Consider the following 22,460-nt stretch of genomic DNA (forward strand, 5'->3'; position numbering starts at 1 on the left):
CTTGTCCTCCCTCAAAGTGTGAAAACGCATAACTGTCCCAGGATTTAATTGCAGATTCACACTGTGAACTGTCCAACTCTGATTCTATCTCACGCTTACTGTATGTCACCCTCCACTACCTCAATGGCCAAACTTGCTCTTTCTTACCTTCCCCGCTATGAGACACTGTTTTAAGATGCTTATGGGACAAAAGTAATTATTTTTGCTGTGATCTGGAGTATCTATCAGATAAGTATCTATCAAAAAGTAGGAGGCCTTCAAAAATGAGATGACAGGAGTTCAGAGATTGAATATTCCTATTAGTGTGAAGGGCAAGGCTGGTAGGTGTAGCTGGTAAGCTGGTAGGTAATGTTAGTTGAATAGAAAAATTGAGGCACTGTCAGAGTCACAGAGATGCAGAGCATTGAAACAGACCCTTCGGTCCAACGCGTCCATGCCGAACAGATATGTCAATCCAATCTAGTCCCATCCACCAGCAACCGGCCCATATCCCTCCAAACCCTTCCTATTCATATACCAATCCAAATGCCTCTTAAATGTTGCAATTGTACCAGCCTCCACCACTTCCTCTGGCAGCTCATTCCACAAACGTACTACCCTCTGTGTGAAAAAGTTGCCCCTTAGGTCTCTTTTATATCTTTCCCCTCTCACCCTAAGCCTATGCCCTCTAGTTCTGGACTCACCGACCCCAGGGAAAAGACTTTGCCTATTTATTCTATTCATGCCCCTCATAATTTTGTAAACCTCTATAAGGTCACCCCTCAGCCTCCAATGCTCCAGGGAAAATAGCCCCAACCTGTTCAGCCTCTCAGATCCTCCAACCCTGGCAACATCCTTGTAAATCTTTGCTGAACCCTTTCAAGTTTCAAAACATCTTTCTGATAGGAAGGAGACCAGAATTGCACTCAATATTCCAAGAGTGGCCTAACCAATGTCCTGTACAGCTGCAACATGACCGCCCAACTCCTGAACTCAATACTCTGACCAATAAAGGAAAGCATACCAAATGTCTTCTTCACTATCCTGTCTGCCTGCAACTCTACTTTCAAGGAGCTATGAACCTGCACTCCAAGGTCTCTTTGTGCAGCAACACTCCCTAGGACCTTACCATTAAGTGTATAAGCCCTGCTAAGATTTGCTTTCCCAAAATGCAGCACGTCACATTTATCTGAATTAAACTCCATCTGCCACTTCTCAGTCCATTGGCCCATCTGGTCCAGATCCTGTTGTATTCTGAGGTAACTCTCTTCGCTGTCCACTACACCTCCAATTTTGGTGTCATCTGCAAACTTACTAACTGTACCTTTTATGCTCGCATCCAAATCATTTATGTAAATGACAAAAATTAGAGGGCCCAGTACTGATCCTTGTGGCACTCCACTGGTCACAGGCCTCCAGTCTGAAAAACAACCCTCCACCACCACCCTCTGTTCTCTACCTTTGAGCCAGTTCTGTATCCAAATGACTAGTTCTCCCTGTACTCCATGAGATCTAACCTTGCTAATCAGCCTCCTATGGGGAACCTTGTCGAATGCCTTACTGAAGTCCATATAGATCACATCTACTGCTCTACCCTCATCAATCTTCTTTGTTGCTTCTTCAAAAAACTCAATCAAGTTTGTGAGACATGATTTCCCACATACAAAGTCATGTTGACTATCCCTAATCAGTCCTTGCCTTTCAAAATACATGTGCATCCTGTCCCTCAGGAGACCCTCCAACGACTTGCCCACCACTGAGGTCAGGCTCACTGGTGTATAGTTCCCTGGCTTGATTTTTACCACCCTTCTTAAACAGTGGCAACACATTTGCCAACCACCAGTCTTCCGGCACCTCATCTGTGACAGTCATGATACAAAGAGGCCCAGCAATCACTTCTCTAGCTTCCCACAGAGTTCTTGGGTACAGCTGATCAGGTCCTGGGGATTTATCCACCTTGAACCGTTTCAAGACATCCAGCACTTCCTCCTCTGTAATCTGGACATTTTGCAAGATATCACCATCTATTTCCCTACAGTCTATATCTTTCATATCCTTTTCCACAGTAAATACTGATGCAAAATATTCATTTAGTATCTCCCACATTTTCTGTGGCTCCACACAAAGGCCGCCTTGCTGATCTTTGAGGAGCCCTATTCTCGCCCTAGTTGCCCTTTTGTCCTGTATGTATATATATTTGTAAAAACGCTTTGGATTCTCCTTAATTCTATTTGCCAAATCTATCTCATGTCCCCGTTTTGCCCTCCTGATTTCCCTCTTAAGTATACTCCTACTTTCTTGATACTCTTCTAAGGATTCACTCGATCTATCCTGTCAATACCTGACATATGCTTCCTTCTTTTTCTTAACAAAATCCTCAATCTCTTTAGTCATCCAGCAGTCTCTATACCTACCAGCCTTCCCTTTCACCCTGACAGGAATATACTTTCTCTGGATTCTTGTTATCTCATTTCTAAAGGCTTTCCATTTTCAAGCCGTCCCTTTACCTGTGAACACCTGCTTCCGATCAGCTTTTGAAAGTTCTTGTCTAATACCGTCAAAATTGGACTTTCTCCAATTTAGAACTTCAACTTTTAGACCTGGTCTATCCTTTTCCATCACTATTTTAAAACGAATAGAATTATGGTCACTGGCCTCAAAGTGCTCCCCCACTGACACCTCAGGTACCTGCCCTGCCTTATTTCCCAAGAGTAGGTCTAGTTTTGCACCTTCTCTAATAGATACATCCACACACTGAATCAGAAAATTGTCTTGTACACACTTAACAAATTCCTCTCCATCTAAACCTTTAACACTATGGCAGTCCCAATCGATGTTTGGAAAGTTAAAATCCCCTACCATAACTACCTTATTATTCTTACAGATAGCTGAGATCTCCTTGCAAGTTTGTTTCTCAATTTCCCTCTGACTATTGGGGGGTCTATAATACAATCCCAATAAGGTGATCATCCCTTTCTTATTTCTCAGTTCCACCCAAATAACTTCCCTGGATGTATTTCCGGGAATATCTTCCCTCAGCACAGCTGTAATGCTATCCCTTATCAAAAATGCCGCTCACCCTCCTCCCTTGCCTCCCTTTCTATCCTTCCTGTAGCACTTGTATCCTGGAACATTAAGCTGCCAGTCCTGCCCATCCTTGAGCCATGTTTCCGTAATTGCTATGATATCCCAGTCCCATGTTCCTAACCATGACTTGTGTTCATCTGCCTTCCCTGTTAGGCCCCTTGCATTGAAATAAATGCAGTTTAATTTATTAGTCCTGCCTGCCCTGACTGTTTGACTCACTTCTGTTCTCAGCTGTACCAGTCTCAGATTGATCTCTTTCCTCACTATCTCCCTGGGTCCCACCCCTCCCCCCACTTTACTAGTTTAGATCTTCCCAAGCAAATTTCCCTCCTAGTATATTAGTTCCCTTCCAATTTAGGTGCAATCCGTCCTTCTTGTACAGGTCACTTCTACCCCAAAAGAGATTCCAATGATCCAAAAATGTGAATCCTTCTCCCATACACCAGCTCCACAACCATGCATCTTCTGCTCTATCCTCCTATTGCTGCCCTCACTAGCTCGTAGCACTGGGAGTAATCCTGATATTACTGCCCTTGAGGACCTCCTTTTTAACTTTCTGCCTAACTCTCTGTAATCTCCCTTCAGAATCTCAACCTTTTCCCTTCCTAGATCATTGGTTCCAATGTCGAGAATGACCTCTTGCTAGCCTCTCTCCCCCGTGAGAACATTCTGCACCCTCTCGGAGACATCCTTGATCCTGGCACCAGGGAAACAACACACCATTCTGCTTTTTCTCTGCTGGCCACAGAAACGTCTGTCTGTACCTCTGACTACAGAATCCTCTAACGCAATTGGTCTCTTGGAAGCCGACGAACCCCTTGTTGCATTACAGCCAGTCTCAATACCAGAAACTTGGCTGTTCGTGCTACGTTCCCCTGAGAATTGATCACCCCTTACATTTTCCAAAACAACATTCCTGTTTGAAATGGGTATATCCACAAAGGATCCTGCACTAGCTGCCTACCTCTCTCACCCTTCCTGGAGTTAACTGTATCTGAGGCTTCCCCCCTTCCTATACCTGCCATCCATCACATACTGTTGCTGTTGCAAATTGCTCATCGCTTCTATCTGTCTCTTCAACTGATCCACTTGATCTGATAAGATTCGCATCCAACAGCATTTATGGCTGATATAATCCACAGTAACCCTTAAACTCTCTTTAAACTCCCACATCTGACATTTTTGCTCCTTCACAATCTACAGACCCAGAAAATAACACCGTCTTATTCCTCTACAAACACAGCCCCAGGTTAAATTAATAGCTATGGCTTATATGTTAAGTTTAATTAAGAGACTTATCTCCAAAAACATAATCAAGAAAGAATCCACTATACTCACTACTGCAGCCTTTCTCTTGGACAGGCTTAAAACAATGATTAACTTATCTGATTCTGTGCTGTGAACTTTGCCCAACAGTTCCTCCAAGATTGTGAATATCACTGTTGGTTAATTTTCCCAGATGCATTCCGAAGTCCAGCAATACATGCATTCAAACAGCAAAGGCAGTAACTGTGCAGGTTCTCTCTCTCTCTCTCTCTCTCTCTCAGTCTCCTTCACTGTCCTTACCATGTGCTTCCTTTGTCTGCTCTTCTCCCTTTTAAAACTGCTGTTGTTTTGACTACTTTTTTCCAAAGTTTCAAAACAATGCAACAGCATATAAAACTGTAATTGTTGTTCCTGGAATTCAAGGAAATCACCTCCAACACCTAAAGTACCTCAAAAAAAAAAGGAGCAGCTCTTAAAGCCAGAAACTTTCCCCATCCTCCATCTTGGATTACCCAGAATCCACTGGGTAAAAAAAAGGGAGGCATATATCAGGTTTAGACAGCTGGGATTGAGCGAATCCCTCGAGGAGTATAAGGGCAGTAGGAGTATACTTAAGAGAGTAGTTAGGAGAACAAAAATGGAATGCGAGTTAGCTTTGGTAAACAGGGTTAAGGAGACTCCAAAGAGATTCTACAAATACATTAAGGGCAATAGAGTAACCAGGGAGAGAATAGCGTCCCTTAAAGATCAACAAGGCCATCTATGCGTGAAATGAATATTTCACGGCGGTATTTAATGTGGAGAAGGACATAGAAGCTAGGGAGCTTAGGGAAATAAATAGTGATGTCTTGAAAATGTTCATATTACCGAAGAGGAAGTGTTGGGGGTCTTAAAACACAAAGGAGTATAGATCCCAAGGACCTGATCAGGTGTATTCCAGAACTTCTTGAGGTGCTCTGCAAGCGATTGATAGGCTTCTTACTGAGATATTTGTATCATCAACAGCCATGGGTTAGGTCCCAGAAGACTGGAGGTTAGAGACAAAGGGTTACACCTAAAATGCTAACTTCTCCACCTCCTGATGCTGACTTGCTTGCTGTGTTCTTCCAGCCTCCTGTTTGTCTCCAGAAGACTGGAGGCTGGCTAATGTGGTGCCACAAGTAAAGAAAGGCAGTAAGGAAAAGCCAGGGAACTATAGATCAGTGAGCCCAACATCAGTGATGGGTAAGTTGTTGGAGGGGAATCTGAGGGACAGGAATTGTTGTTGAGTCGCCATAGTCTTACTAGGCCATAGGGGCTGCTCTCTTATTAGAGAGAAGCGACTGATGGTGATTTAACATGAGGGCCACCAGACCTCAGGTGAGGGAAGAGGCTGTGAAGGAAAGTCCTTCATGGCAACCTCAAGCCAATGATGGGAATTGAACCCACACTGTTGGCATCACACTACTCTGCAAACCAATGATCCAACCCAACTGAGCTAAACTAATTCCCAGGACAAGATTTACGTGCATTTGGAAAGGTAAGGACTGATTAGGAATAGTCAGCTTGGCATTGTGCATAGCAAAATCATATCTCACTACCTTGATTGAGTTTTTTTGAAGAGGTGACAAAAATGACTGATGAAGGAAGAGTCGTAGACATTGTCTAAATGTGCTTTGGTAAGGCATTTGACAAGGTTCCACATGGTAGACTGGTTAGCAAGATTAGATCACACAGAATACAGGGAGAACCAGCCAACTGGACATAAAATCCACTTGAAGATAGGAGACAGAGGGTAGTGGTGTAGGGTGGTTTATCAGACTGGAGGCCTCTGGCTAGCATTTTGCCATAAGATCGGTGCTGAGTCCACTGCTTTTTGTCATTTATATCAATGATTTGGATGTGAATATGGGAGTTATGGTTCATAGGTTTATAGATGACACCAAACTTAGTGGTGTAGTGAATGGTGAAGAAGGTCATCTCAGAATACTATGGGACCTTGATCAGATGGGCCAATGGGCTGAGGAGTGCCAAGTGGAGTTTAATTTAGATAAATGTGAGGTATTACATTTTGGTAAGGCAAACCAAGACATATTTTATACAGTTAATGGGAGGGTCATGGGGAGTGTTGCCAAACAAAGAGACCTTAGGGTCCAGATTCATGGTTCTTTGAAAGTGGAGTCACAGGTAGACACGATGCTGAAGAAGGGATTTGGCACACTTGCTGTTATTGGTCAGTGCACAGAGTTTTGGAGTTGGGATGTCATGTTGCGGTTGTACAGGACATTGGTGGTGAGGCCACTTTTAGAATAGTGTGTTCAATTCTGGTCTCACTACTACAGGAAGATCATTATTAAATCTGAAAGGGTTTAGAAAAGATTTAAAATGATATGGCTGTGATTGGAGACTTTGAGCTTATGGGAGAGGCTGATAGCCTCAGCCTATCTTCCCGGGAGCTGAAGGGTGATCTTATAGAGATTTATAAAATCATCCCCATGTGAGGTCCTGACTCTACTTTGCAAGGCCCTGTAATGGAGAAAAGTTGATTACAAATAAACATTTAAGGTAATTAGTAAAAGATCTGGCAAGGGGCGGGGGTCTAGGGGGTGGTGTGAAGACGTGGGTTGGAGAATTGTTCTGGAAGGTTAATGGAAGCAGATTCAATAGTAAAAGGAAATTAGGGTAAAAGGAAGGAACATTGTAAGGCTATGGGTAAAGAGCAGGGCATTGGGAATAATTTCTTTCCAAGAGCTGCCACAAGAATGGTGGCCTAAATGATTACTTAGATTAGATTAGATTACTTACAGTGTGGAAACAGGCCCTTCGGCCCAACAAGTCCACACCGACCCGCCGAAGCGAAACCCACCCATACACCTATATGTACCCCTTACCTAACACTACGGGCAATTTAGCATGGCCAATTCACCTGACCTGCACATCTTTGGACTGTGGGAGGAAACCGGAGCACCCAGAGGAAACCCACGCAGACACGGGGAGAACCTGTGCTTAGATTCTATACCATCGTCCTGCTGCCGGCAAGTTATGTGAACTCTGTATTTCATGAGCCCTTGAGATCACTATCTCCACTTATTATTATTTGAAATTCAGCCTCTGTGTTGTTTTGTAAACAAGTTGCATTTTCATAGCACCTTGCATTAGCTTAAGGGCATTCCAAAAGTCAATACAGCCTAAGGAACTAGCCAATCTAGTAGTTTTAATATTTACATTTTGGAGAAGCTGGGGTTTCAGTATGGCCTTTCATCTTAAAGTTGAAACCCACCTCAGCGTTTTACTGAAGCTTGCACTACGGACTCAAGTCTCTCAAGTGGGATTTGAACTCCTCATCACTTTATGTTGAGGCGACAACGCTCTCCGTTGATCTGTAGGATGTTAGAAATGGATTTAACAGTAATAGACATGGGAAATTAACTGTATTGGTAGGGCGCAGGCATGATTAGCTGAATGGTGGCTGTCTATGCTCAAAAAGGTTCCAAGATTAAAGGATCACCCCTTTTAAAACAGAACTTGTCCTACATCATAACCATGATGCATCAACCTTCTGCAAAAAAAAAAGTCCTTCAAACTTCATTCCTTGTACATCGAAGAATTTGAGGGCTTTTACTACTGCCTACCCCACCCTTACAACTTTGAAAAGCTCTTATTAAATTTTCTCTTTGCCTTTTTTGCTGTAATGGCAGTATCAAGTTCAAGTATCGAACTCCGTGAAAACTGTATTTCCCATCAGTGACACCATCCTGGTACATCTACACTGTCCATCCTCTAATGTTTCAAATTCCAACTGTACTCTGTGATCGAACCTTATTTTTTGTATAAAATGCAACAATAGCAGTAAGATAAATTACAACTTTAATCCATTTTTTCCTGGTGATGATTGAGAGAAATCTGTTGGACAGGGCACTGGGAAAACTGCCTTTTTTTTTTGCATAGTTCCATGTTTCCACCAAGAATGTAGATATGGTCTCAATATTAATATCACACCTGAAAGTCAGCACCTCTGGTCCAGTGGTGCTTCTCCCTCCATTGATCATAAGAAATTAGAACAAGAGTAGAATATTTGGTTTTTTGATAAGACAATTACTGATCTGATTGTGGCTTAAACTCCATTTTGCTGCCTATAAGCTTTTATTCTTTTGTTGATTAAAAATCCATCTAATTCAGCCTTCAGTTTGTTCAGTGGCACAGTCCAGATTAGCCTCACCATGGAAAAGAATCTCAAAGCTCAGGCAGTTCAAAACTGGAAGGCAAAGCTTTAAGGTGAGAGGAGAAAAATTTAAAAGGGACCTGAGGGGTAACTTTATTCGCACAGAGGGTGGCTTGAATGTGGAATGAATGCCAGAGGAAGTGGTCGATGCAGGTACAGTTACAACATGTGAAAGATAGGTACACGAACAGGAAAGGTTTAGAGGGACATGGGCCAAATGTAGGCATATGGGACTAGTTTAGGTGGGGAAACTTGGTTGGCATAGACAAGTTGGACCGAAAGATCTGTTTTCACATTGTATGACTCTATGAGAGGCATGGAGAGGGTGAATAGTCAAAGTCTTTTTCTTAGGATAGGGCAGTGCAAAACTAGAGGGCATAGGTTTAAGGTGAAAGGTGAAAGATTAAGACAGAGATGAGGAGGTTTTTTTTCTCTCAGAAGGTAGTGAAATGATTTTATGCAGAGAGTGCTCAAGGCTGGGGAATAATAATGTTCAAGGATATGCTTGACAGAATTTTAACCAGTAAGGGAATTGGGGAAATGGTAAGAGAGTGGATTCGAGGGCTCCGAAATCAATGCTGATCTCACTGAGTGCTGGAACAGACTCGATGGGCCAAATGGCCTACTTTTGCACCTGCGTCTTATGGTCACAGTTTAATCTCTCGCATGATTATTTTCTTGTAACAAGCCTCCCCAACATGTTAAAAATAGATTAGTTACTAATCTGCAAATTTAAACTATATCACTTTTAATCGCAAATGCGCACAGGACAGAAAAGGCAGATGAGAAACAGCTACTTTTGTAACCAATCCACAAGTTGAGCTGTTGCTGCACTGCAGCTATTTCTTTCCTAAAGGATACCTGGTGCTAGCATGTCTCACAAAGCAACAGAACATAGGATCACTTCTCCTTTAAAGAAAAGGGAAAGTAAAAGTAAAAATAGTCTATTAATCCAAATTGCACTTTCTGGTTCATATTCCAATAATTTATGTCTAGTCCTTAAAATAGACAAAAAAAAAGCTCAAATCCAGAAGTTAGGTGAGGCAAGGTGAAACAGTATTTGAGTCAATGGGAATCAGAGGAAAGTTCTCTACGGGTTGGTGTCATATCAAGGATAAAAGCAGATGATTCAGTGTGTTGGATGTCAGTCATCTCAGCTCTAGGTGTTCCTCAGTAATATCCTAGATCCAAAAATCTGCAACTGCTTCAGCAACGACCTTTCCTCTATCATAAAGTGCAAAATAGTGCCATTCACTAATGATTGCACAATCTTCAGAACCATTCATGACTCCTCAGATACAGGAACAATCTATGTTCATATGCAGCAAGACTGGGACAACATCCAGGCTTGAACTGCTAAATGTTAATAAACAATAAAACCATAGAGTCCGTACAATGTGCAAGCAGGCCATTCAGCCCATCAAGTCCATATCAACCCCCTAAAAGAGTATCCCACTCAGACCCACTCTATCCTACCCTATCCCTGTAAGCCTGCATTTCCCATGGTTAAATCTACCTAACCTACACAACCCTGGACACACATGGCAATTTAGCATGGCTAAACCATCTGACCTGCATGTGTTTGGATTGTGGGAGAAACCAGAGGAGACCCACGCAGACACTGGGAGAATGTGCAACTCCACACAGACAGACACCCGCAGCTGGAATCAAACCAGGTCCCTGCTGCTATGAGACAGCAGGGCCAACCACTGAGGTGCCGTGCCACAGTAATGGCTCATCCCCCAACTCCACAAAGCTTGTTTACCATCCATAAGACACAAGGCAGGTGTATGATGGAATACTCCCCACTTGCCTGGATGAGCCCATTTCAAACAAAATTGAAGACGCTTGATACTTTTGAGGACAAAAGTAGCCTACTCAGCAGGCACTGCATCCACAAACATTTATTCCTTCCACCAACAATACACACAGTAGCAGCAAAGTGTACCAATTACAAGTTGCACAGCAGAAATTCACCAAGGCTTTTTAGATAGTACATTGCAAAGCCATGACCACTATCACCTAAAAGGACAAGGGCAGCAGATGCTTAAGAATATCACCATCTTCAAGTTTCTTTCCAAGTCACATATCATCCATTCTAATTCTAACTTGGAACTACAGTATATAATTATTCCTTAAGTGTTGCTGGGTCAATATCCTGGAAGTCCCTCTCTAACAGCAGTGTAGGTATACCCACACCAGGAGACAGCGATTCAAGAAAGCAGCTGACCACCACCTCCTCAAGTGCCCTTAGGGATGGACAATGAATGCTGGCCCAGTTCACAATGCCCATATCCCAGTAATATTTTTCTTAAAAAAGTGAGGTCAAGGAAACACAGCAGTTACTGGAAAATGTTGCAGAAATGCTTCCTTCATTATAGTGGCCTGTGCAATGGCAAAACAAAATTTGTTGAAGGTAAAATTGGCAGCACAAGTAGATATTTGATTTGTGATCTTTATTGTTGAGGGATTGAAATTTGATAATTAGAGATGTCTTGCTACAATTGCACATGGTATTGGTGAAGTCACACCTAGATTTCTGTGCACAGATTTTAAGAAAGGATCTACTTGTATTAAAGGTCATAAAAAAAGATTCACTAAGTTGATTTCTGGGATGCAGGGCTTGATTTATCAAGAACAGCTAAACATTTTAATCTTTTATTCTTCTAATCTCTAGTGAATGGGATGTGATCTTATTGAAACACGCAAGATTTTAAGGAAGCTTGGCAGGATAAATTTGGAGATGATGACTTTACTAGTGGGGGAATCTCAAACTAGGGGAAACACTCGCAGAATAAATGGCCACACGTTTAAAATTGAAGTGCTTTTTTTTTACTCCGGAGAGGTAGTGAATGTCTGGAATTCTCTACCCCAGAGGATAGATTATTGGAAGTTTTGAGGAGAAAGCAGATACAGTTTTGAAATACCAGGGAACTGATGAGCTGGCATGAAAGGAGAGTTGAAACCTAAGCAGATTATGCATGATAGAGTCATAAAGTTATTCAGTAATACAGCATAGAGGAGAAGGTGAGGACTGCAGATGCTGGAGATTAGAGTCAAGATTAGAGTAGTGCTAGAAAAGCACAGCAGGTCAGGCAGCATCCGAGGAGCAGGAAAAATCGACATTTCGGGCAAAAGCCCTTCATCAGGAATGAAGGCTTCGTTCCTGATGAAGGGCTTTTGCCCGAAATGTCAATTTTCCTGCTCGCCAGATGCTGCCTGACCTGCTGTGCTTTTCCAGCACTACTCTAATCTTGACTCATACAGCATAGAAACAGGCCATTCAGCCCACCATGTCTATGCTAACCAACAAATACCAAGTACATTAATGCTATTTGTCTACACTTGATTCATAGCCTATAATATCCTGGCATTTCAAGTACCCACTGTGTCTAAAATATTGAGATAATATCTGCCTCCAGCACCCTCTCAGGCAGATCCTTTTGAATGGCAGGGCAGATTTGAAGCAAGGAATGGGCTACAGCTTGTATTTCTCCTACTACGTTATCTGAAATTCTCTTTGGGGATCTGGATTATCTGTCTGTAGTGGTCAATAAGTCCTCTCTATCTGCTCTTAAATATTTTGATGTTATGTCTGTCATGACTACAGAATGAGATTGATGGTAAGTTTTGGTGGAAACATTTTAAAAAGGCCAAAATGCGGATAATTTTGATGTAGACATTTTACTAAAAGATAAGCCTTTAATAACAGTGTAATCACCAATGACCTGGAAAAAGATAATTTTAGTTTTGTTATGACCCATGGGACAAGAGTGATGGGGCATTCCTGCAGCCTCAATGATAACTGATTAAAATGAAGACACTAGTTTTCATTCCTATCATAATTCCACCGGTATTATCTAAGTATGTTGGGATGACAGAGATTCAATTTATTGTGGAAAATACATATGATGTTAATTCCATTAAAGAATTGTTAACTGTCTTGAGTAATGAAAAGCAGTTAGCTTTAACTCCAGTAGAAGGGTTAGATACTATTTTCAGCAGCACTCACATGAAAATGTTCAATCTGAAACCATTCAGAATAAGTAAATACTGCATTTCTTGGCAAGTTATCGGAGACACAACAGAAGAGGATTGCTACTTCTGAAGTATCAGGTCTTCCAAATATAAAGCATCCAGAAATATGAGATAACCAGTCAAAAGATTTCTGAATCTGACAAAATTTTACTGATAAGACATAACTGAGCAAAAGAAAAAGCAGGTATATATAGATGAGGCATAGTTTTTTCATGGGTTTGCTTGGATATAAGTGAAACGTGCCTCCTGTTTTCTGAGCAGCATCCCTGTCTTTTTCACATTGGCCTTACATATGAATTGGCAGTGATGTCCCTCAACATTGGCACACAATAATAAAAAATAAGATGTCTGCACTGCAAATCCTCCACATTACTGTTCATTTCACAGATTTTACCATTAGCAGTGAAATCATGGTGCTCATTGCCGACCTTGAAGAAAGCTACCAAGGATCCGAATGCAAAGGTCTGGACAGACTGTCAACATGCCCAACCAACAATGGACATTCACCTAGTATTCAGAATTCACAAGATGCTGGAAATCAGTAACAAAAACAGAAATTGCTGGAAAATCTCAGCAAGTCTGAAGATGCATCACTGGACCCAAAACATTAACTCTGATTTCTCTCCAGACCTGCTGAGATTTTTTAACAATTTCTGTTTTTGTCTCTGGGTGATAAATGTTGGTAAAGCCAACAACACCTGCATTCCATGACCAAAAAACAGTGAATATTTGACAATACAGATCTCTGCTAGTCAACAAAAGCCCTGGTGTACAGAGAAGCTGTCATCACCACACACCTGTACTTCAGCAAAGCATGGACTGTTAACATTAAGCATAAAAGTGTTAGAGAATTTCCATCAGCAATGCCTCTGCTATATTTTCCAGATTCAATGACTGTTGTAGGGAGGACAGTCAAACAAAGGCTAATGTCTCTCAGGAAGCGAGCTCTACAAGCATTCAGGCAAAATGCCAGCAAAATCAACTTCACTGTGAGTAAATCATCTTCTCTACCAGGTACAGTTTTCTCAATGAGGTAAAAACAATGACTGCAGATGCTGGAAACCAGATTCTGGAACACTTTTCTCAATTGTTATGTGGTCAGCATTCCAGGGGAAGACAAAAAAAACTTCAAAAGGTTGTCGTTATGTTAACGGTGCTGCACTACAAAGAGAGCTTCAATGACTGGGAATGAGCTCTACAGAGTCATTCAAAAAACAACTTGTCTATCACATTCAGTCACGCTGATGCAATGATGAGGAAGGGCAGAGAAAAAAGCAAATCCTGCAATTTGGATCCCGTGACCTCATGGGATGTCATGCCCAATGTTCCCAAAAATCTATGAGTTGAGAATTGCTGTGTTGAATTATATGATGATCCATAACAGAAACCATGGTGTCATTCTCAAATCAAGCAACAGCCAAGTATGACAAACTGAGAGAATTATGAAGGTACACAAGTAAGTATTTAATCAAAGACACAGGTGAACTTGATATCTCATTCTCTTTATTCAAAACTAAGTTTACCATTTCATCCTCAGTTGCTTTTGCTAAGAGTTTGTTCTGTGTTTAAGTGTGTGCATACTATTTATTCAGCACAAAGAGGATCAAGGCCCTAAGTTTCACTGAACTCCTTTTTCCAAGCATAAATGGGATGGGATTCATTGGTGCCCCAATTAATAGCTATCAGTCGCCTTGTGGCAACAGGACCTCTGTATGCAGGGTTAATATGTGTAATGACACATGTAACCTACTTAATCCATCACTGTAAAGTGGCATAACCCACATACACAGTGGAAAAATCTTTAGTCTCTAAGAAAAAATGCAATGTGATTTTTGTAAAGAGATACTGTGAAAGCAGTAGAAATTAATTTCAAAATCTGGATCCTAATCTACGCCTCTTGGAACTCTTACAACTCCTAGCTGGTGAGAGTTCCAAAGAAACTTACCTGTTAGAATTATGGGCCCAGCTGTTCAAGCAATATGTGTGCATATTCCTTTTAAGTCAGCTTTCCGCCACACAAAATATAAGTGAAATAGCTTTTGTTATCATTTCATGTCTCTCAGTAATTTTTATTGCCACATGTTTCTCAACACGTTGCTCCAGAAGTTTGAGCTGCAATATGGAAGGAGCTTTCACCTTTGTGTTCATGAAAATGTGTACTCTGATAGGCAAGCTGGAAAAGTATTCCAGTTCCTTGAAACCATTCCCTCAATTTGAGGAGCACAAAATGGATCAATTCAAAATAAAAAGCATTAATTAATAACTTTGCAACTTTGTGATTTAAATACACAGGACATAACACTGCCATGATTGTGCTCACTCTCATCCCTCCCAACAACCCCCAACATTTGCAGGACTCTTAATGACTGATCCTATCACTTACCACGTAAAAGGTTCTCTCATTAAAAACCATAACATTTCAGTGGTGATAGCAGAAGAACCTTAATTACAGTGTCTGCTTATAGGCAGAGGATCCTTTAGGAAGGGAGCCTGGGTTTCCATGAAATACACATACAAAGAAGGCAAAGAATGGTTTTCCTTTCCCTAGTCATATTGTTCATTATTTAATGAAATTGGAAATCAGAGATTGCTCTAAGCAACTTAGGAGAAATATCTAAATCATGAAGCAATGAGCAGAGAACCTGTCTTTGGGTGAACAACACATACGACGTGTCTTTTCACACCCAGCCTTCAAATGAGAGAAAGCACAAGCCAGATCCTTAAAAATTTTAGCAACACCAGTTTTACAAATCAATGAAACCATAAAGATCCAACATTCTAATTATCCATATGTCCAAAGCAACTTGCAAACACATGCATAACAGCGTATACATAATGTGAACAAAACAATGGTGTTTATATTCCATTTACAATTTGTAATCTTGTGAGTATAAACTCAATTTCAGAGTAGTTTAAAATGTACATGTGCAGGAGGAATAGAAACTGACCCAATGCTATAGAAATTATGCCTGGGACTGTTTTACACCAAGTCCCATTTAAACCTCTCGAATTAACCACCCATCTATTTCATGCCGAGGTAGCAAAGAAAACATCACTAAAACCCAGTAAGCAATAGGATGAGCTGCCAGGTCTGTTACAAAAACCAGGATCGTTGAGTTGGGGTGGAGAGAGAACAAACGCATGGTGGGGAATGCTTGTACTCTTCCTTGAGTGTACCAAATTGTTCCTTCTAACCCAAAAGGGGCAGAAAGAAAAAAATGAATTTACTTCTTTGGGCATCTACAATAGCATCAAACTATTTTGTTGCTGTATTAGCTTGGCAAAAGAAAGATGTATTAAAGATAATCCTACCAGTTTTGAGACCTTTATCTTAATGCCTGCTATAGTCAACAAGTGAAAATCAAACCTAACCGTTGTGGGCTAGGTATGAAACCTGAATTTCAGCCAAACAAACATTCAGCCAGTTTTAGCCAGATAGGTGGGTTTCAAATCATGGGAGTTGAACTATAGGGCCATTAGAGGGGAATAGCTCACTCAGCCACCATTTATGCGCCACTTCAATGAGATTATTTAATTGAATAACCAAATAATTTATTTAGATTATAGCTGATCATAATTTGCTACCATAACTACAATCCTCAAATGTCCTTATCTAACTAAAGGTGATCAATTTCAGTCTTGAACATTTGACCACAATAGGCCATTTGGCCATCGTGCCTGCATTGCTATTCAATAGGATCATATTTAATCCAACATTCCTCACGTTCACTTTACTGCCCTTTCCCCATAACCCTTGATTCCCCTATTGATCAAGAATCTATCAAACTCAATCTTAAATATACACAAGTATTCGCAAGGTTTGTGAAGGTTTGTAGCTCAGGTTGAGGTTTAGGGTGTAGGTTTGTTCGCTGAGTGTAGGTTTGATATCCACATGTTTCATTACCTGGCTAGGTAACATCATCAGTGGTGACCTCCAAGTGAAGCGAAGCTGTTGTCTCCTGCTTTCTATTTATATCTTTCTCCTGGATGGGGTTCCTGGGGCTTGTGGAGATGTCACTGCCTGTTCATTTTCTGAGGGGTTGATAGATGGCATCTAGATCTATGTGCTTGTTTATGGCGTTGTGGTTGGAGTGCCAGGCCTCTAGGAATTCTCTGGCATGTCTTTGCTTAGCCTGTCCCAGGATACATGTGTTGTCCCAGTCAAAATGGTGGTTTTTTTCATCTGTGTGTAGGGCTATGAGGGAGAGGGGGTCGTGTCATTTTGTGGCTAGCTGGTGTTCATTTATCCTGGTGGCTAACTTTCTTCCTGTTTGTCCTACGTAGTGTTTGTGGCAGTCCTTGCATTGAATTTTATAGATGACGTTGGTTTTGTCCATGGGTTGTACTGTGTCTTTTAAGTTTGTTAGTTTTTGTTTGAGAGTGTTGGTGCGTTTGTGTGCTACTAGGATTCCGAGGGGTCTCAATAGTCTGGCTGTCATTTCTGAAAATTCTTTGATATAGGTAAGGTGGTTAGGGTTTCTGGCTGTGTTTTGTCTGCTTGTCGTGGTTTGTTCTTGAGGAATCTGCGCACTGTGTTTTTTTTAAAACAAACTTAAAAGACCCAGTACAACCCATTGACAAAACGAACGTCATCTATAAAATTCCATGCAAGGACTACCACAAACACTACGTAGGACAAACAGGAAGAAAGTTAGCCACCAGGATACATGAACACCAGCTAGCCACAAAATGACACGACCCCCTCTCCCTCATAGCCCTATACACAGATGAAAAAAACCACCATTTCGACTGGGACAACACATCTATCCTGGGACAGGCTAAGTAAAGACATGCCAGAGAATTCCTAAAGGCCTGGCACTCCAAACACAACGCCATAAACAAGCACATAGATCTAGATACCATCTATCAACCCCTCAGAAAATGAACAGGAAATGACATCACCACAAACCCCAGGAACCCCATCCAGGAGAAAGATATAAATAGAAAGCAGGAGACTGAAGCTTCGCTTCAGTTGGAGGTCGCCACTGATGATGTTACCTAGCCAGGTAATGAAACATGTGGATATCAAACCTACAGCTCAGCGAGCAAACATACACCCTATACATAAGTATGTCACCCCTTCAAATCTCCATGGCAAGAAATTTCAAAGAATCACAACACTCAGAAAAAAATTCCTCCTCATCTCAGTCTTAAATTGACACCCCTTTATTTTGAGATTAGGCCCTCTGGTCCTAGACTCTCCCATGAGGGGAAAACAACCTCTCAAGGCTGTTGTTAAGATATGGTTCAATTAGCTCACCTCTCGATCTTCTAAATTCCAATGAGTCCCAACCTTTTAACCTTTGTTCATAAGACAATTCTTCCATACAAATTGTACCAGTATACATGGTCTTTTAGGAAGATTATTCCCAATTTATGCTGCCATATTGTCTGTCAATTTAACCTAGAAAGTGTTAGGAAGTTGATTTCATACTTTTGCCTTTCCTCAAGGGCACTTTCAATTTACAAATATTCTCACTGGAGCTTGGAATTCTTGGTGAGATTTCTTTCCTTCTTACCAGACGTTACAACACAGAAAGGAAAGTTAGGTCAGTATCAGACTTTAGTTAAATATGACGATATCATATTAATTTGCTATTGATTGATTTAATATAGTTTGGCATTCTGTAATGTGCTTGTACAAGTACAACTTATTGAAACTCAAGACTATATTTTTCCCTTTAGAAAATTAGGAATACATACTTGAGAGGATCATGTTTCTGTTTTTCAGAACTGTTTATTTTCAGATAACTTGTTTTAATTCTAATTATGACTGACTTTAACAATCAGCAGAACAACCATCATATCACATTTTTAAAAAATAGTTTTGCAAATAAGTGAAATAGCCAGATACAGCAGTGTCAACAAGGTTTGAATAACAGACTCACCTTGAATTCAAACAATTGCAACTGCAGCTAGGACCAATAGATTTCTAAATTTTGTGACATTGAGCGTTTTGAACAACACCTAAAAGTAAATAAGTTATAGCTGATTGTAATGATTCTTTGTAAACTTCTGAATTTAGAAAGCTTACAGAAGAAATGATAGACTGCAAGTGTTCTGAGTACAAAACAAAAACTGGTCCAGCCAAACTCAGAAACATCATTATATCAACCAAATCAAACTCTGGGAAGGAAACACAGAAGAGATTGAGATCAGTTAAGCACACTAAATCACTGCCTCAATTTATCGAAAATCTCAAACTTTCACATTTCTTAAATTCCCTGTTCATTAGTCAGTAAATGATTGTGAGTATGTTATTTTTATGTGTTGTTCTCTTGCCCCTGTGAAAAGTACATTATTAGTTGAACCATCTTGCTTCCTATTTGAGAGATCATTTTGTTTTCTATTGGGATGGATCAGATTATCTGTTGAAAACAACCCTGGCGGAATGCGTTTCCATTTCCAAAATTACCTTTACTCAGTGAAACCATAGAATTGTTAACATCAATTGTTGTTGGGCCTTCGAGCTCAAAAGCACTTAGCTTTCTGGTTTTCCTATATTCCTGAACCACCTGGTGGCACTTGACGCTAATTTTAATTCATTATACCATTGCATCTTTATAACCTCAATAAATCTCAGCTGTGTTCAATCAAAAATATTTTACAGCTAACTTTTTAGCTAATCGCCCTTTGGCAATTCATCAAACTAGAGCTGAATGGAAAAGTAGCAAATCCTAAAGTGCCATACAGGAAAGTAGAAAGCTAGCACTTTTCTCAATTAACACCTTTAACTGTTGGTTTTGAAATTTAATTCTATGAGTAAGCTTATGGTCTTCTCTAGCATTAATTGAGTCATTGATAAAAATGCCTGGGTTGGAGCTTTTCAGCTGTAAGAAAACATTAAGATGAGTGATAGAGCAAAGTGTGCAGAGGACTGTGAAACTTTGCAAAGAAACATAGATACTTTGAGTGAGTGGGCAAAGGTCTGACAGATGGAATACAATGTGAAGCCATCCATTTTGGTAGGAGTAACAGTAGAACTGATTATTACTTGAATAGTAAATAGTTGCAGCATGCTGCTATGCAGAGGGATCTGGGTGTCCTTGTGCACGAATCACAGAAATTTAGTCTGCATGTACAACAGGTCATTAGAAAAGAAAATGGAACTTTGTCCTTCATTCCTAAAGGAATTGGGTTTAAAAGCAGGGAGGTTATGTTGCAGCTGTATAGAGTTCTGGTGAGGCCACACCTGGGGTACTGCGTGCAGTTTTGGTCTCCTTACTTGAGAAAGGATGTACTGGCACTAGAGGGGGTGCAGAGGAGATTCACTGGGTTGATTCTGGAGTTGAAGGGATTGGCTTATAATGATTATAATGGGATTATAATGATTGGAATTTAGAAGAATCAGGGGTTTCTTATAGAAACATATAAAATTATGAAGGAAATCGATAAGATAAACAGAGGATGTTTCCACTGGCAGGTGAAACTAGGACAAGAGGGCATAGCCTCAAAATTAGGGGGAGCAGATTTAGGACTGAATTAAGAAGAACATAGATGGTTAAGCTGGGGGAGAGACATGCTTAAGGTGTACAAATTTGAGGGATCTAAATAGGAAGAATTTTTTTCCCTTTTGAATAGGGATCAATAATGAAGACCCATAAATTTATAGTCAAGGGCAGAAGGGTAATGTGGATATTTAGGGAAAGTATTTTTCACCTAAAGTATAGTGGTTTATATTGAAATCCACCTAAAAAGGATGGTAGAGGTGGGACAGACTACAACTTAAGAAATATTTAGATACACGCTAAGTTCCACAGCACACAGGGTCATGAGCCAAGTACTGGAAATGGAAAGAGAATAGATAAGTGCTTGATGACCACTGTAGATACAATGAGCCAAAGGACTTCTCTCTGTGCTGTAAAACTCTAACTCTACACAAGCTACAAAAGATGGCGAGAGGTAGAAAAACAAAACCCTATTGCAAAGACACTAAAGCTAAGACTTGACAGATATGTTCATTCTTCTTGAAGTGGTATGCAACTAAATGTGAACTCAGGAGCAATCCCATCTCCAGGACTTTGCCTCCAGGCATTCCAAGGCATGTTTAAGCCACTGCCCTTTGGCACCCCCTCCAGAGCCTTGTTACATTCCAACTCTCCCCACTTATCATCAATCACCTTCTTCTGACGCCAATGTGTGCCCTGGGAGTGTCCAATTTTAGTCCGAGCCCCACTTACTAAAAGTCACCTTTGGCCAGAAAAGAGCAGCTGACTATTGGGATAAAGATGAGTTACAGTAGTTGACATACTGAGCCTATGCTTCACACATCCAAGCTACACTTTGTGTGATTCTTGACAGGAATTTGCATCAGCTTCCTTTTCCTCATGGTCTACCTCAACTCAGATCATAATTAGCCACCTCAGCAAATGCAATAGCTTTTTCCTGAACAAACCAGCTGTCGTATTTTAAATAGACTCCGTTATAATTCAGTTCCTCTACTTCCTGTCCTCATAAACCATCCATATACCTATTACATCAGCATTCCCACAAAAAGAGGTACCCTTTCTTTCAGTAGTCTACTCTGTAGGGGACACATTATTTTAGTCTTAATTCTCAGCTATGTTGAGTTGACTCAGTAAAAGGGGAAAACCCAGCACTCTAGATATTCTACACAAATATTTCTGGTGTACTGCCACATCACAAAAATCAGTGGTTTCGGGGGAAGAAAGGAAGGAAATTGAATTGAATGAAAATTCTCTGGCAGTTAGATCCTCTCAATATAACAAGAAAACAATTCACTCTTACCTTCATAACGGTAGGCAACTGCTGCCCTCACAGAGAGAGTGAGCAAGAAAAATAATCTTCTCATGTCCCGTTCAATTAATCTGATTCAAATTTCAAACTCCACAAGTACGTCTAGGAATAAGATTAAAATTATTCAACTATGCCATAAAGTTGCTGCTTCCCTAGCATTTTCAACAGTTCAACAGAATAATAACGCACAAATTACACATTGATCTAAAAGGTATTCAAAGTCAGGACATTCACCGCTGCCAAAGTTGCTCACCCACTTAGTTTAAAACCACGGAACGAAGGGTCACTTAAACCATGCATCTTCTCTAAACAGTCAGCGTTTTAATGTAAACAGAAACTGACCAAAAGCAGCAAATATCATTCAGGCCACACTAGGATGGAAAATTCTGTTTCTTCACGATCTAATGTATTACCTTTTATATTATATTTCCTTCCTACCGTACAGCAGGAATTTCAATCCTGAAGTTTGGCACACATGGAAAGCTGGAAGCAGGAGCGAGTGACATCATTCGGTTCCATCCAGTGAGGGGCTTCTAAGCCCCTTAAAGCTGTGCCGTTCTGACATTAAACATCGCCAGTAACAATAATAAACCTCACTAAAGAATGGCTTTAAATGGCCGCCGGGAACAAAACCATGCCGGATGTGAATCAGATATTTTCATCGTCATATTGTTTTGTGAATTTAAATAAGTTAACAAGAAGCAGCTTTGGAGGAAAAATGGCAAAATCTGGTAGAGTTTAACACTTACTTCCCGTATGGAGGCAAATATGAAGGGGAATAAACACTGCTACATCAACTGGAATTTTAAAAATGTTTTTTTAAAAAGTTTTCTTTTATCTTTTGAACAGCAGACATCCTCGCTAAAATGTGCAATACTTAGTAAATAGAGCACTCTCCAATTATCTCCCTGAAAGCTTTCAATATTTTCATTTTCTATGTTGTAATAGAGTTTGCTGTAGAGCAGTTGGCATAGTGTGGGATATAGGTAGTGTTACTTCTGCAATCATAATTACTTAGGCAAGGTAAATGCACTCACACCAGTGTGTAATTGTTTCAACCAAGAGCTGAGTCAATAAGAATGAAAACTATGTGAAGGAAATATATAATTGTTTTTGTATTAGCTAAAATGTG

The 22,460-nt window shown here is 40.5% G+C and overlaps 1 protein-coding gene across 1 annotated transcript in view; it reads right to left on the reverse strand.

The window, feature by feature from the left end:
- Positions 1 to 21,907, reverse strand: part of srpx2 (sushi-repeat containing protein X-linked 2) — an 82,583-nt gene extending 60,676 nt beyond the window's left edge. The window contains exons 1-2 of the mRNA XM_060832257.1: positions 21,742 to 21,907; positions 21,320 to 21,430 (exon numbers count right to left, since the gene is read on the reverse strand). Of these exons, the coding sequence (XP_060688240.1) occupies positions 21,320 to 21,383 (64 nt within the window). The 5' untranslated portion in view covers positions 21,384 to 21,430; positions 21,742 to 21,907. The remainder of the gene's footprint in view (positions 1 to 21,319; positions 21,431 to 21,741) is intronic.
- Between the last annotated feature and the right edge of the window lie 553 nt (positions 21,908 to 22,460).

The sequence above is a fragment of the Hemiscyllium ocellatum genome, chromosome 11 (assembly GCF_020745735.1).
Source record: "Hemiscyllium ocellatum isolate sHemOce1 chromosome 11, sHemOce1.pat.X.cur, whole genome shotgun sequence".
Classification (NCBI taxonomy): Eukaryota; Metazoa; Chordata; class Chondrichthyes; order Orectolobiformes; family Hemiscylliidae; genus Hemiscyllium; species Hemiscyllium ocellatum.